The sequence below is a fragment of the Corythoichthys intestinalis genome, chromosome 6 (assembly GCF_030265065.1).
Source record: "Corythoichthys intestinalis isolate RoL2023-P3 chromosome 6, ASM3026506v1, whole genome shotgun sequence".
Lineage (NCBI taxonomy): Eukaryota > Metazoa > Chordata > Actinopteri > Syngnathiformes > Syngnathidae > Corythoichthys > Corythoichthys intestinalis.
In genome coordinates, this window is record NC_080400.1 from 26,989,015 (window position 1) to 27,003,571 (window position 14,557).

At 37.4% G+C, this 14,557-nt stretch overlaps 1 protein-coding gene across 1 annotated transcript in view; it reads right to left on the reverse strand.

The window, feature by feature from the left end:
• schip1 (schwannomin interacting protein 1) overlaps window positions 1-12,351 on the reverse strand; it is a 489,903-nt gene extending 477,552 nt beyond the window's left edge. Inside the window, exons 1-2 of the mRNA XM_057838692.1 lie at window positions 12,203-12,351; window positions 12,013-12,103 (exon numbers count right to left, since the gene is read on the reverse strand). Coding sequence (XP_057694675.1) covers window positions 12,013-12,103; window positions 12,203-12,225 — 114 coding nt within the window. The 5' untranslated portion in view covers window positions 12,226-12,351. The remainder of the gene's footprint in view (window positions 1-12,012; window positions 12,104-12,202) is intronic.
• Window positions 12,352-14,557: the final 2,206 nt, after the last annotated feature.

Here is a 14,557-nt window from a genome sequence, read left to right on the forward strand (position 1 = left end):
CTTCAAAGTTGTACGTGAGCGAAAAGGAGTGAAATTGCTTTTGGCTGATGACAGGAGAACCGCAACAGGTAAATAGTTTTACAAATCGATTGCATAATTTTGTAAAACATCAATATGTACACCGCACTCCCCGGCTGGTATTGTGCCACAGCACAATTGAATTATTTTCAAATTCTACATAAAGGGCGATCAATGCGCTGTGTCGAGATAGTAATCAGCTGATGAAAAACTAGTGGACTCATTCCCAAAATCATTTGTTGTGGTGCATGAGTCATTCACATTCATGAGTCATGACTGTACAGTACACAGGAATATGCGTATTCTGCCATAAAAATGCATGTGATTTAATGCAATGTAACATACCCAGGCACGTGTATATGTATAGACACGTGGCATTTCACAAACACAACAGTCTCCGTGGACTGGACTGGCAACGTGAAACATCTGCATTGGTCTAATGGCTGGTGTGCTGCAGCTGGACTTGCAAGGAAGTGACTGATGAAGAGGAGCTGCGCCAGTCAAGATGCACATTAAGTCTGAATTAGCGTAAATCAATTTCATTTAAAAGGAACATATTATGAAAAATTGACTTTTTAATTGCTTGAATACAAATAGCTGAGGCTCTGGAGAGCATGCCCACCCGTCAAGTGTGGAATTAAACAACCACGTAAATCTTTGATATGCCTATTTATTTCCCATTATATACTAGTACAGTTGCTGCTCAAACTTGCCAGCATTAGTTGTCTCTGGTGTGTGCATTATGTGTGTCCAGTCAGATTATCCTTTCTCGAAAAAGAAATTCCATCTGAAAACATTTTATGATTGGCATCATGACATGTAAACAGTTGGTTTATGTGAGATCATCTGTGGGGATATTAATCAGGGGTAAAAATGGTTAGAATTTCTTGCCGAACCCCCCGACGTGAAGGCTGCCACGGAGCAAGACATTTTATTTATTTATTTATTTACTTTTTGGGTTGGGAGGGGTTCAAAACCACTTAAATGCAACTGTTTTGGTCAGTTATTTCTATAACACATACAAAAACTGACTTTCATTCAATATTGTATTTTTTCAATGATTTGCAAAATAAAACAGCTATAACCCCAACCTCCATCTCCTAATTTTTATTTTCCCTCATTTATTCACATACTAAATGCCAAATCTCAATTTTAACTACTTAACAGCATAGGATGTATATTAAAATTGAAGATAATGTAAACATTTACTTTTGGTTGTTTTTTAATTTTTTGATTGATTGATTGATTGAATTTATTTCGAAAACATGCATCACATTATGGATATACAAGAATACAAACAAAACGTAAGACTCGAAAAGGAGTAGAACGAAGTAAAAAACTTATATGAATCCTACCCCTTTGTCCGCTTCATACTCATCAGCATGAATCAGACAAAACAAATACAATTCACAACAGTTCAATAATGCCTAAGGAACAATGGTTGGCATCACTCAACATTTTCTCAACATAAATACTATAATTCATTTCTATAATTACAGAAAACAAGATCTTTGTATTTTCTCTTAAACACGCTCAAATTAACGCTTTTCTTTAGGTCCTCAATAAGTTTATTCCACAAGTCCACACCTAAAATTGAAGGGCAAAAACTCTTTTTGTTGTACGGTGATATTGCTTTTTGAAGTTTAACTCCCCTCTAAGATTATACACTCCTTGTCTATTTGAAAACAACATTTGTATATTTCCAGGTAATGCGTTTTTCCGTGCCTTAAACATGATTATGGCCGTTTTGAATTTGACTAGATCCAGGAATTTTAACTGCTTGGATTCCAAGAAGTCTATTTGTATGTCCGAGGTATTTAGCCTTGTGCACTATTCTTATTGCCTTTTTTGTTTTTTGGAAGTACCACAAGTGACTGTAAATTGCTGGGATATGTTTTGCCCAAAACCTCCACACAGTAGCTGAGGTATGGCATTACTAATGAAGAGAACAAGATATGGCGTGCTTTATAATTTAAAAAGGTTTTCGTTTTGTTCAGTAGTCCAACATTTTATGCCAGTTTTGTTTTTATGTTCTTTATTTGTGACTTCCAATTCAACTGTTCATCCAGTATTACACCTAAAAATAATTAATAATAAGGATATAAGTAACCTAAATTAAGAAAAATAAGTACAAATGACTTATATTATGCAGAGTGAAATGGAATATATTTTGAAGATTGTGCTAACATTGACTTTTTTAAATCATAAGGAAATTAATAACTAGCCTAACATAAAAGAACAAATATAAGACCAAAGTGCACATTGACAGCTAAGATGTTCTGAACCTCCCCATCAGAGCAAATAAAACTAAATATGATAAATAAGCCTCCTCAACTCTTTCCTTGCTCTTGAAGGTTTGATCATTTTCTGTTGCGATGCACTTTTTTTGTTGTTGTTGTTTCAGAAAACATGCACATTTGAACCAATCCGGGCTAATTATGTCTGGTGATCACGTCATTATGTCAGCCAACGGATAAATGAGTCCAGGCGTTTTGCTTTGCTGCGTGCATCCACACACTGACGTTGCTGCGTGCATCAGCACATTGACGTGACTCGTCATCGTCAAACTCAGATAACTGCAGCAGCTGGGGAAACCTCCATGCCGTCCGTGGAATAAAATCAATAATAAATATCGGTGGAAATGGATTACACTACACAAGCACTTTATGATGCTTGTTGTTAACACTTGAGTATGTATATCTGATGTTGGTAGATTGTTTTCTTCTTGGAAATGAAATGCTTGAGTGGCAGCTTTGTTTTTTTTTTTTTTTTTTTTTTTTTAGTGTTTTGACAGTTGCCGTCATAATTTCGGAATCAAAGCACCATATACAGGAACAGCGTTCAGGCCCTGAATCTTATACCGGAACTGCGTTCCTGACCGTTCTGGCCCACTTTCACCTCCGGTATTAATGTAAAAGGGCATCTCCAAATATTATGTCAATTCCAATAAACTTGAATTAACCCATTCAATTTTTAAGTGGGAGTCAAGTTTAATGTCAAGGCAGTATGACATCTTAAAAGTTCGAAGATCTTTCTATTTGAGGAGCTAAATTGGTACAGACTGACCAAATGTGTCATGGTCGCTTGAAATGATCTTTCTTTATGAATGATAAAATGTAATTCTGACAAACTCCACTCCTTCACGGTTAAATCCACTAGTTGGCGTTAATGTAATGAGCTGATTTGCGAAGGGAAAATACAACAGAAGTAAAAGAATGTGGAGGTGGGCGATGTATGGAGCAGGTTATAATTGGGGTAGCGGGAAAACTTAACAGCGCTTGCGAACAATTAAGATGAGGACAATAAGTGACTACTTTCCTTATAACAAGCCCACTGGCACTGTATCACAGGAGGCAGATAGGGGGAATAAGTCCGACTCGAGCTCGACACACAGGAGGCGATGATCAATGGTGCAATGCGAAAGTCATCGCAGTTAAGCTGAAAGCCAACACACAGGGCGCAATACAACTGCAGCTTCAAGCTACAGCGACACGCACCGCCCTTGCCTGTGCGTCATTGCTCATCTCCAATTAGCTATGAATTTGGAGGGCATTTTAGAATTTACCGTCTTTTCTGGGCGCCAACAACTTCTAATACTGCTGCTTTTTTATTTACGTCTCAAAAATCATGCCATGAGGTACCATAAAGTTTGTGCTGGTCGCACAATGCTTAAATGATACGCTCCTCCATGTTAACAAATTGTGGCGCGTGGATGTCAATTTCCGGGTTGGCCAGTGTCCTCGCAGGTGATTTTTCAATCAATAAATCCGTTGCTGATTGGTTGTAGTGCCAGGTGACAGCGACAAAAATACAACAAAATTCCCATGTTGCCGTAATTTCTAAGAATAGAGAATAAAATATAGATTCATAAGTTTGTAGTTTTATGCATTTATTATGAAAGTATTTATCAGTTAAACGGTGAAAATTAGAGGAAAACTTAACATGTCGATATAAAAGTGTGCGCCCCTGAATCTAAAACTTTAAGTTAGGGGCCTCTGTGATCCTAGTAAAAAATATTAGTCTAGAGACCTGTACAGTATTCCTGTAAGCGTCGTTATATTGTATATACTGTATTGTATATGTCGACATGTTGCTTCGTATAGCCCTTGCTTATAAGGTTATAATACCGCAACATTGTTGCTATTAGTTAGCCCGTTTGTGTTAGAATTAATCTAACAGAGGCTAATTTTGACAAGGCAAGAAATCAGATCCCTAAATCTTCAATAAACTGAAAAGGGCTTAAAAGTGGTTAGGCAAACAGGTGAAAATATTTTTAAAGAATATTGGGGAGAGGGGTGGGGCACAATTGCATGGTGACAACTAGGAGAAGAAAGACATCCATTAGGTAAGGACCGCAAAAACATGATCGCACTGTGTATCAAAATGCAAAATGGAACACTTGAGAATATCCCCTTTCCAACGATTCACCGGAAGAGAGAGGCTCTGGCTAGCATATGGTGAGGGAGGGAGGGAATGAAAGCATTCTCTCTGATACACACATAAGTGCGCTTTCTCCCATCACGGGAAAGGTTTTTTCTTCAGTGATCAAAGAGAAAACTCATTCATTGAGACAATACACCTACCCTGCAAGCCATGGTAATGGCATGGAAATGACTACAAACACGGTAGCAATCAATTGCTGCTACATACAGCCAGTATATACAGTTGTGGTCAAAAGTTTACATACACTTGTTGAAGAACATAATGTCATGGCTCTCTTGAGTTTCCAGTTATTTCTACAACTCTGATTTTTCTCTGATAGAGTGATTGGAACAGATACTTCTTTGTCACAAAAAAACATTCATGAAGTTTGGTTCTTTTATGACTTTATTATGGGTGAACAGAAAAAAGTGATCAAATCTGCTGGGTCAAAAATATACATACAGCAGCGCTAATATTTGGTAACATGTCCCTTGGCCATTTTCACTTCAATTAGGCGCTTTTGGTAGCCATCCACAAGCTTCTGGCAAGCTTCTGGTTGAATCTTTGACCACTCCTCTTGACAGAATTGGTGCAGTTGTTAAATTTGATGGCTTTCTGACATGGACTTGTTTCTTCAGCATTGTCCACAAGTTCTCAATGGGGTTTAAGTCAGGACTTTGGGAAGGCCATTCGAAAACCTTAAATCTAGCCTGATTTAGCCATTCCATTACCACTTTTGATGTGTGTTTGGGGTCATTGTCCTGTTGGAACACCCAACTGCGACCAAGACCCAATCTTCGGGCTGATGACTTTAGGTTATCTTGAAGAATTTGAAGGTAATCCTCCTTCTTCATTATCCCATTTGCTCTCTGTAAAGCACCAGTTCCATTGGCAGCAAAACAGCCCCAAAGCATAATACTACCACCACCGTGCTTGACGGTAGGCATGGTGTACTTGGGGTTAAAGGCCTCACCTTTTCTCCTCCAAACATATTGCTGGGCATTGTGGCCAAACAGCTCGATTTTTGTTTCGTCTGACCACAGAACTTTCCTCCAGAAGGTCTTATCTTTGTCCATGTGATCAGCAGCAAACTTCAGTCGAGCCTTAAGGTGCCGCTTTTGGAGCAAGGGCTTCCTTCTTGCACGGCAGCCTCTCAGTCCATGGAGATGCAAAACACGCTTGACTGTGGACACTGACACCTGTGTTCCAGCAGCTTTTAATTCTTGGCAGATCTGCTTTTTGGTGATTCTCGGTTGAATCTTCACCCTCCTGACCAATTTTCTCTCAGCAGCAGGTGATAGCTTGCGTTTTCTTCCTGATCGTGGCAGTGACAAAACAGTGCCATGCACTTTATACTTACAAACAATTGTTTGCACTGTTGCTCTTGGGACCTGCAGCTGCTTTGAAATGGCTCCAAGTGACTTTCCTGACTTGTTCAAGTCAATGATTATTTAAATGGCCTCAGAGAAGTCAAAATTGCTAATTCGTGTTGCTGTATGTATATTTTTGACCCAGCAGATTTGATTACTTTTTCTGTTAACCCATAATAAAGTCATAAAAGAACCAAACTTCATGAATGTTTTTTGTGACAAAGAAGTATCTGTTCCAATCAGTCTATCGGAGAAAAATCAGAGTTGTAGTAATAACTGGAAACTCAAGAGAGCCATGACATTATGTTCTTCACAAGTGTATGTAAACTTTTGACCACAACTGTACATACATTCACCTCGTTTATAGGTATAACTAATTTGATTCGATTCCAAAGAAAAATACTCTGTTTTAGTTACATTTGATAATATCGAAAAGTATCATTGCATGTAATTGACTTTCCTATATAGGACTTTAAAATTAAAAGTTTTCCGGTAAAAAAAAAAAAAAAAAAAAATGACTACAAAAGTTGTAAAGCAATAAAAAAAAAAAAAAATTTTTAATGAAATAAACAAAGATATTTTTTATAATGGGTCAAAATTATTTTTCGAACAGATAATGTGACTAGCACCTTAGATGACCATTAGCTTTGCTTAGCCAAAACCACCCGAGGACCAAAGAGGCAAAATGGATATAGGTAATTTTCAAAAGCGACAGCAACTACTGAGCAAGAACCAATGATTGAAAATGTGGACCATAAAATGGCAGAAACCACCGTCAAAATGGTGAGCGGAGTTTAAATTTGCCCCACTAAAGACGATAATTGTACAAGAGCCACCACCGGTGTCTTGCCAATGTAGTTACCCCCGTCAAAAATTGTATCCTCTGGTCGTGGAAGCGCACACACATATTAGTTATGTGTTATGTCGAGTTAAACAATTAATTGAAGTCAGAAAAGAACCACAGTTATATATTTTGGACATCGACGTTTGTTAAACTGGATAAACTCCATACAGGACTTGAATTACAGTAATAGCAGTTATAGGTCATTGTATGAGCAAAACAGTAAAACCTTGCCCTTTTTTACGTTCAGTACGACAGAAAAAAACATTTTTTGATGGATGGGCCATGTTTTAAAACCTTGTAGATAACTTACATCACCAAAACACGGAAATCAAGCAAATCAGTGCAGCACAGTGGCTCCGCCCAGGATATTACTATAAAACAATATTAAAAAAACATATATATAAAAATGTAATTAAAAAATGTATAACTCTGGTACTTTTCTGGCTTCAATTATTTGCTTAAGTCGACATAACTCATAACTAATGTATGCATGTGTGCTCCCGCGGCCAGGGGATACAATTTTTGACGGGGGTAACCACATTCGCACGAAACCGGCAGGCGTACCATATTCAATGGAGGACGATCTTTGCGAAAAGTATAGCTGTCCTAAGCAACCTGATTTAGAATTCCCCTCAAGAATGATGGGAAACAAAAAAACGCTCATTTTCAAATTATTATTATAAATATTATTGTAAGTTAATTTTATTGTTGACACTGCATTTCATCAGCATATTGTGCCCCCCCCCCCCCCCCCGCCTCAAAAGTCAAACTCCGCCGATGGATAATATTTCTTTCATCTTGCTAAAATAGATCACCAGAATAATAGAAGAGCCAAAGGATGATGTAGTGCAGTTCTACACCAAACTACAACCAGATCTCCAATCAGTCTCTTCGGGACATGCATAGGGTGCCTTTGGAGAGGTCAGAAACATTCCGATACATGCTTAGTTGAATTTTTTTTTCATCCCAGACAATGTGTTTTAGGTTGTTTTATTCCTTCATCAGAGTGCCACTGATGAACTCCGATGAAGGCGGAAGTGGTCGCTGAAACATGTCAGATAAATAAAACAACCTACAACACATTGTCTGGGATAAAAGACTGATGAATTCTGATGAAGGCGGAAGTAGTCGCCGAAACATGTCAGGTAAATAAAACAACTTAAAAGACATTATCTGGGATAAAAGAAAAATTCACTGATGACCTCTGATGAAGGCGGAGGTAGTCGCCGAAACATGTCAGGTAAATAGAACAACCTAAAACACATTGTCTGGGATAAAAGAAAAATTCAACTAATCTATAAGTTAGACAAAATTAACTTAATACAACTATTCCAATACATGCCCTTTCCAATCAAAGTCATCAATTACAGTATGTGGTAGTGTCGAGAGTCTTAAGAGTGATTTTTTTCCCCATATGTGAGCTACTCGCTAAATAATACAAGAAATGTTAAACATGTTATTTTGTCAAATTGTAACGTGTGTGATGAACACCGAGTTCGGCCAAGACATTAAATGTTCAATCATCTACTAGCACAGCTAATAGAAGTATTACACAGTTGGAGTTTGGGTTGAATTGCTCAACTTCAGTGCTGCATTTTGTGAGTGTGCCAATAATTATTATTTAAAATTATGCAAAAATACCGTAGAGTAAATTAGTATAATACAGTCTCATGAATTTAATATATACTGTGTGTATATATATATATATATATATATATATATATATATATATATATATATATATATATATAGTATAAGAGTGTGACAATATCTCGATACAGCTATATATCGCGATATTTTGCAACCTGATCGGTTATCGATATGCTCCCGCCAAGTATCAATACTTTTGACATATTGGCCATTGGATGCTGTAAACTGCTCAATGTTTGTTGAGCAATTCCTTGGCGGCCCACTAGGGGCGCTCGAGAGTGACGGTGAAGGTAAAGTGCGCACAAGTCGTCTAGAGAAGAAGAGAGGAAGCTCCAAGTGGGTCAAAAAAAATAAAAAAGCTTCATGAGAACGGTGGAGGAAAAACTGAGAAAAATATTGCTGCAAATCACACATGTGGACACACTTTACATTTTACACCAACAAGAAAGGAAGTAAGGTGAACAAGGACTTTGCTGTATGCAAGAATTGTCTAATAAAAATAAGGTTCACTGGCAGCTGGTGACGAAGAGGACACAGACTTCTTTACTGCTTTGCTTTCATCACTTGAGGTAAGAAAGTTTTGCAATCTACTTGTAATTGATTTTTTAATTTACATAAATTATTTTGATGACATTTGGTGTTAAATGATATAAAATAAACCAGCACCCTAAACTGGATGAAAATTAATATCGAACAACAATACATGAATTTACTGATTTATTTGATATTGAGAACCACTTTCCATCTAGTTTATGACACAAACTGCCATTTTGATACAATATGCTATAAAAATGGCTTGAATAGCTTCCAAGATATATAAGGTGATGTGCATGATCATTAATGTAGCCTACATATTAAAAATACTGTAGGTAATTATTGCATTTTTAATTTCTATACATTCAATTCATATTTTTTTTAATTCACTCAATACTTCCAACACAAAAAAAAAAATCAGGATTTCAACTCAAAAGCTATTAAGTAGCTAGTATTTTTTGTTGTTGTTGTTGTTATTTTGTTGTTTTTAAGGTGAGGAAGAATGTGACTGACTGAGCCCGACATCTCAAATGCTGAAGCAGATATTGCTCAAACCAATGCTTTTGGCAACGAAGGTCATATACGAATAAAAGACCCACCAATTTTATCATTGCCCCACTCCACGCTCAACTGATGACTGACACCTACAGCACTGTTAAATGTTTTTCAAAAGATTTAAAACTTTAAATAAAATAAGGGTGCCATTCATCATTATCTGTCAAAGAAATATCAGTGGCTGTGGTTTGTTTCCTCTATATGTGCAGGTACACAATTTGCAGCAATTTATATTTTACAGCAATGCTGCACTGAAAAGATGTCACTGTTTAATAAATGACTTAAACAGTATTTTTTTTCTCTTTTGAAACATCTTTTTTTTTTCATTTCAACAGTTGTATCGTAGAATATCCTGTATCAAATTTCTGACCAATAAATCGATAATCGCCGTATCGTGATATCGTGAGATAACTGTTATCGTGAGCCTTGTATCGCGAATCGTATCGTATCGTGAGGTGCCCTGAGATTCCCACTCATACATATATATATATATATATATATATATATATATATATATATATATATATATATATATATATATATATATATATATATATATTTATATTTATATACACACACACACATATATACATATATATACATACAAAAAAACAAACTGCTCCTAGTCTGATGCGCTAAACAGCATAAGTGTTTTCCCTTGGAACCGCGAGCAGATGTTCTGATTAAGAGTGTTGCATGCTGGGACACTTGTATCAGGAGTGACCTCATGCTGGATCGTGATGGATGACTTCATCATTCCGGCTACAAGTGCTGCGTCAACAATGCCACCTGCACTGTGTATTTCACACCTAAGCCCGTTTAGAAGAATAGGGGGGGGGGGGGGGGGGGGGAGTGGCCGCCCCGACCCAGTGTTGTGCTGCTTAAATAAGCTCTGTGTAAAATGGTTAACAGCGACAGCCCGTTGGCCGTAAAAACTGTGCTGTCCCATTGATTATGGGGTAATAGCTGGACAGATGAACGTGTCTCTCAGCTAGCAGTGAGTTGGGGAGGGGATGAAGTAAGGAGAGCGTGCACGCCTGAGTGATGAACCTGAATCACTCCCACGGACACCAGCAAGTGGAGCCACCTCTATATCCAATAAACTGCATTTCTATATCCTCGCTCATATTTCACACACTGATTACTGCTTATAGTGCTTTCTCCGGGGGGGCAAGCAAGTGTCCTCCGCAGAGGTGGACTCCTACTAAGGAGATAAGCCGAGTCAAATTTGGGAAATGTCATTTTGGGAGATAATGAAACTCCACTGGCAGGTGGCGCAGTGGAAATGGACTGGAGCAAAACCCAAAGGGAAAAAAATTGAGAAAAGTTTAAGAAAGGGACAAATCAGTGTGCATGTTTGCATATATATGTATGTGTATATGTATGTGTGAGTTACCCATAATAAACTGTTGTGTGTGAGTTGGAAAAGCTGTGATGGAAAGGCGTTTGCACTGCTTGCAAAGCTCAATGTGCTCAGCCGCCAATAATGCGCAACACTACATCACGGGCATCAAATATTCAGCAGCTCATTGCGAGCAGGTGAACTTGTACACCTCAACACATGCAACAATAATTTACTGGTTTAAAATAATAGAACAATGGTATTACTTTTACTGTACATATACATACCTTCTAAATTTCTAGAAGGGTTCATTCCCAAAAAATATTAAATATTGGGCCCTAATCTTTTACCATTTTCAAGTGCCAAAATTTAGCCCCAAGGCTGGAAAAGTGACTAAGGGGGAAACATTTAGAGCCACATCTAAAAGGTACCAAAATGCATTTAAAGAAGAAATTTACAACATTAAATGAAATTATCTGCTTATTTTTAAGTAGAAATTGTACTCTTTAAAATGTACAATCAACAGCAAAAATAGGCTGCAAAAAATTAAGGAACAACAGCATGTGGTACCATCAAGGATTGATTGCATCCTGACAGAGTACAATCATGTTCAAGATCAGTGTAGTACCCTGCAAGAGAAAAGAAAATATCTGATTCCTTAAAGGGTATATTCAGCCCTTCTAAGATACAGTGTTGTACCTGAAGATCTGTGTTGAATACTCTGCAACATATAAAGAAACAATCAGGTGCCTTTAAAGGCAAATTCCTCCCGTGAGTACAATAATGCACTTTAAGAACAGTGTAGCAACCTCTGCAATATAAAAAAAAAGACACTATCTGTCCTAAGGAGTGCCTTTAAGAGGATTAAAAGTGTTGCCATGGCAAATGCAACAACGTCTGTGAGCCGATACAGATAAAGCCAAATTGAATCAATCTATTTGAACTATACAGGAAGGCAAAATCCTCAGCAATTAAAGTTGCATGTTGGCTTTGAGTGAAGCTGATAATGTTGTGTAAATGGCTCCACTCAACTTCTTATATCTCTGCCGCTTTTTATTCTAATCAATGAGCCTCCATGTCGTCTGATCAACTTCCTGCTCCCTTTAAAAGCTCAGAAAGTGCATTACATCACTGCTTGTGCCACTCAGAGCTGGAGAGAGAGTGTGCGAGGAAGAAGAGGTGATCCACCTACACAAACATTTTTCTGTTGCATTAATCCAACCTACGCCAAGACTGGTGCTTCAGTAGAAAGGTAAAAAAATATAAACATATATCACCTGGTTGTTAATGCGCAGGGCAAGGTGTCTCCTCTCTCGCGCCACACTACTCCCGCCGCGCATCCTCGCCTCCTCTCCTGGATGCATGCCTCTGCAAGGACACCGCTTAAGTTACCGCTCGCTCTTTGCCGATGCGTGGCAGCATCCACGCGGTGTGCAGCACGTTCAGTAGCGGCAGAGTGATACCAACCTGTGCGTGGAGTTTCTAAGCATGGCGCTGTGCCTCTCTTTCTTTCTCTTACTCTCTTGCTATTGCTTTCCCCCTTCTTTCTGCAGCCACTCACGGATCAAGTGGACACTTTGAGAGGGGAGCAGCCGAAGAGATGACCTGACTTGGTGTGAGGGGGGCGGTGGGTAAAGGGGAGAAAATCTCACAGCCAATTGGATGCTGAGCATGTGCGCGCTTTTTTATACAGCGTGTCACAGCATGGAGTACTGTGCACGCTGGAAGTGCTTGCTTAGAAAATGCACCAAAATGTGAGCAAAATAGATGTGCAAGTTGAAATGAATAAAGCAATTGACATCCATCTCCATCCATTCATGTGATTCATGCAATAAACTGAAGGTCATGCTGTAACAAATGTAAGTCATTAACATGTATTAGGGAAACATCCGAATTAGATTACATTATACAACAACTCAGCACTGTAGTGGAAAAAAAAGAACATGTCTATCTCATCTTTAAAAGTTTGAACAATTGTACCATTTGTTCAACTCAAAAATTTGTGATATACAGCTCAAGAAATAATTGTCAGAAGGCACATTCCTACTTAAATTCTTAATATTTTTGATTGTTCCTTCTAGGATAGTATAATTCATTGAGAGCATGCATTTTCTGTTTTGAACAAGCTTCACTTTTTAACTTGTGCAACTGAAATCTAAGTTGTGTATAAATTAGTCCACACAAATTCCCCCAGTGCAAGAAATTAAAATAAAGTGAAACTACTCACAGACACTAAGGAAGAGAGAAAAGGATGAGGAGCAAAACATACTCATCTAATTGCAGGTAAGTGCATGTGGTATGTATAAATTGGAGACTAATGTATGTAACATAACACAAACTAGAACTAACCAGACAAGATCACATTTTCGAAGAAAGTATCACAACTTTTAGCAACACTTCACGTCTTGCAGCTGGTGTGCAAAATTTTAAAAAAGCGCTAAAGCATGCAAAAGATGAATGGGAAAATGCCCTAGTTAAACTGTGCACTGTGAAGTTGATTTTTTCGAAATTTTGTTTGGAAGTCATTCTGAAAATGATTAGAAATTGGCCACAATGTGATGGGTTAAAAAGGTGAGAAGGGTGTGGAGGAAATATTTTCCGGTAGGGCTGTCCCAAACGACTACCGTAATTTTCTCACAATTAGTCAGCCGACTATTTTTACAATTAGTCGACTAATATATATATTTTTTAAACTAATTTAGCAATAAAATTTTTGTTGACGCTTATTAATTCACAAAACATTTTGGAACACTTAAATTCTTATTAAAGTACAAATAAACATGTAAATAATAATTAATCACACATGAACACTGAGGTCAAATGTTGATAGTAGGCCTGAACGATATTGGAAAAAATTATCATTGCGATTTGCGGGGAGTTTGCGATATTAAAACGAGGAAAATTTTCAACAAATAACTTAAATAGCTCCGTTCGGGATAGCTGCACTGTTGACGAAGAAAAACAGTTTGGTCGCGCTGAGGGAGTATGAGACACTGGGGTGTTGTATGAGCATGAAGCAGAAAAACATGAATGTATATTGTTTTTAAATTTCGATGGTCTGAAAAATGGTGCCATCGGCCCTAATTTTTATAACTCAGTTTAATCCAGGATCTGCACAACTTGCTGCGTTCATGAAGTAAAACAAGTTTAAATGTTGGAAAAAAAGGAAAAAAATTGCACGTCCTGTGACGTGACAATTGCGCATGTGCACATTGCAATGGCGATGTTCAAACGATATACTAGTATTGTGCAGGCTTTGCTGATAACACTGACTTCGCCTTTCCAACATTATTCAAAACAATTCTTAAAGAAATGGCTAGCATTATTATTATAGTATACTTCTATACTGTATATAATATTATAATTAGTGATGCACGATAATACATTTTTCAGCCGATACCAATAACTGATAATTTCCTCCTCGTTCCAACCGATAACCGATAATGTCAAGCCGATAATTTTATTAAAAGATTTATGTAAAATTTTAAAGTATACACAAGAGAAAATATTACTGTGCAAAAATATTATTGCTCTTTTTTTTCCAACATCAAATGTGAACAAGTAGTAAATTCCAACATCTAAACAAAGATTGTCTGACATTGTGTAATGGTAAACTTTTGGCAACAATTACGTACAGAGTAAATACATAAGTTGCACAAAATTGGCTTTAAAAGTAAGCCATTCCTAACGTATAACATTACTACACAGCAAAAACACAACTCCTTAAAACTAGTTAAATTCCCTCGTTTTCAGTGTAAATCTATTGGAAATAAGTGAAATTAACTGCCAGCACTTCAAGTATATTTCACTCAGATTTCTTGA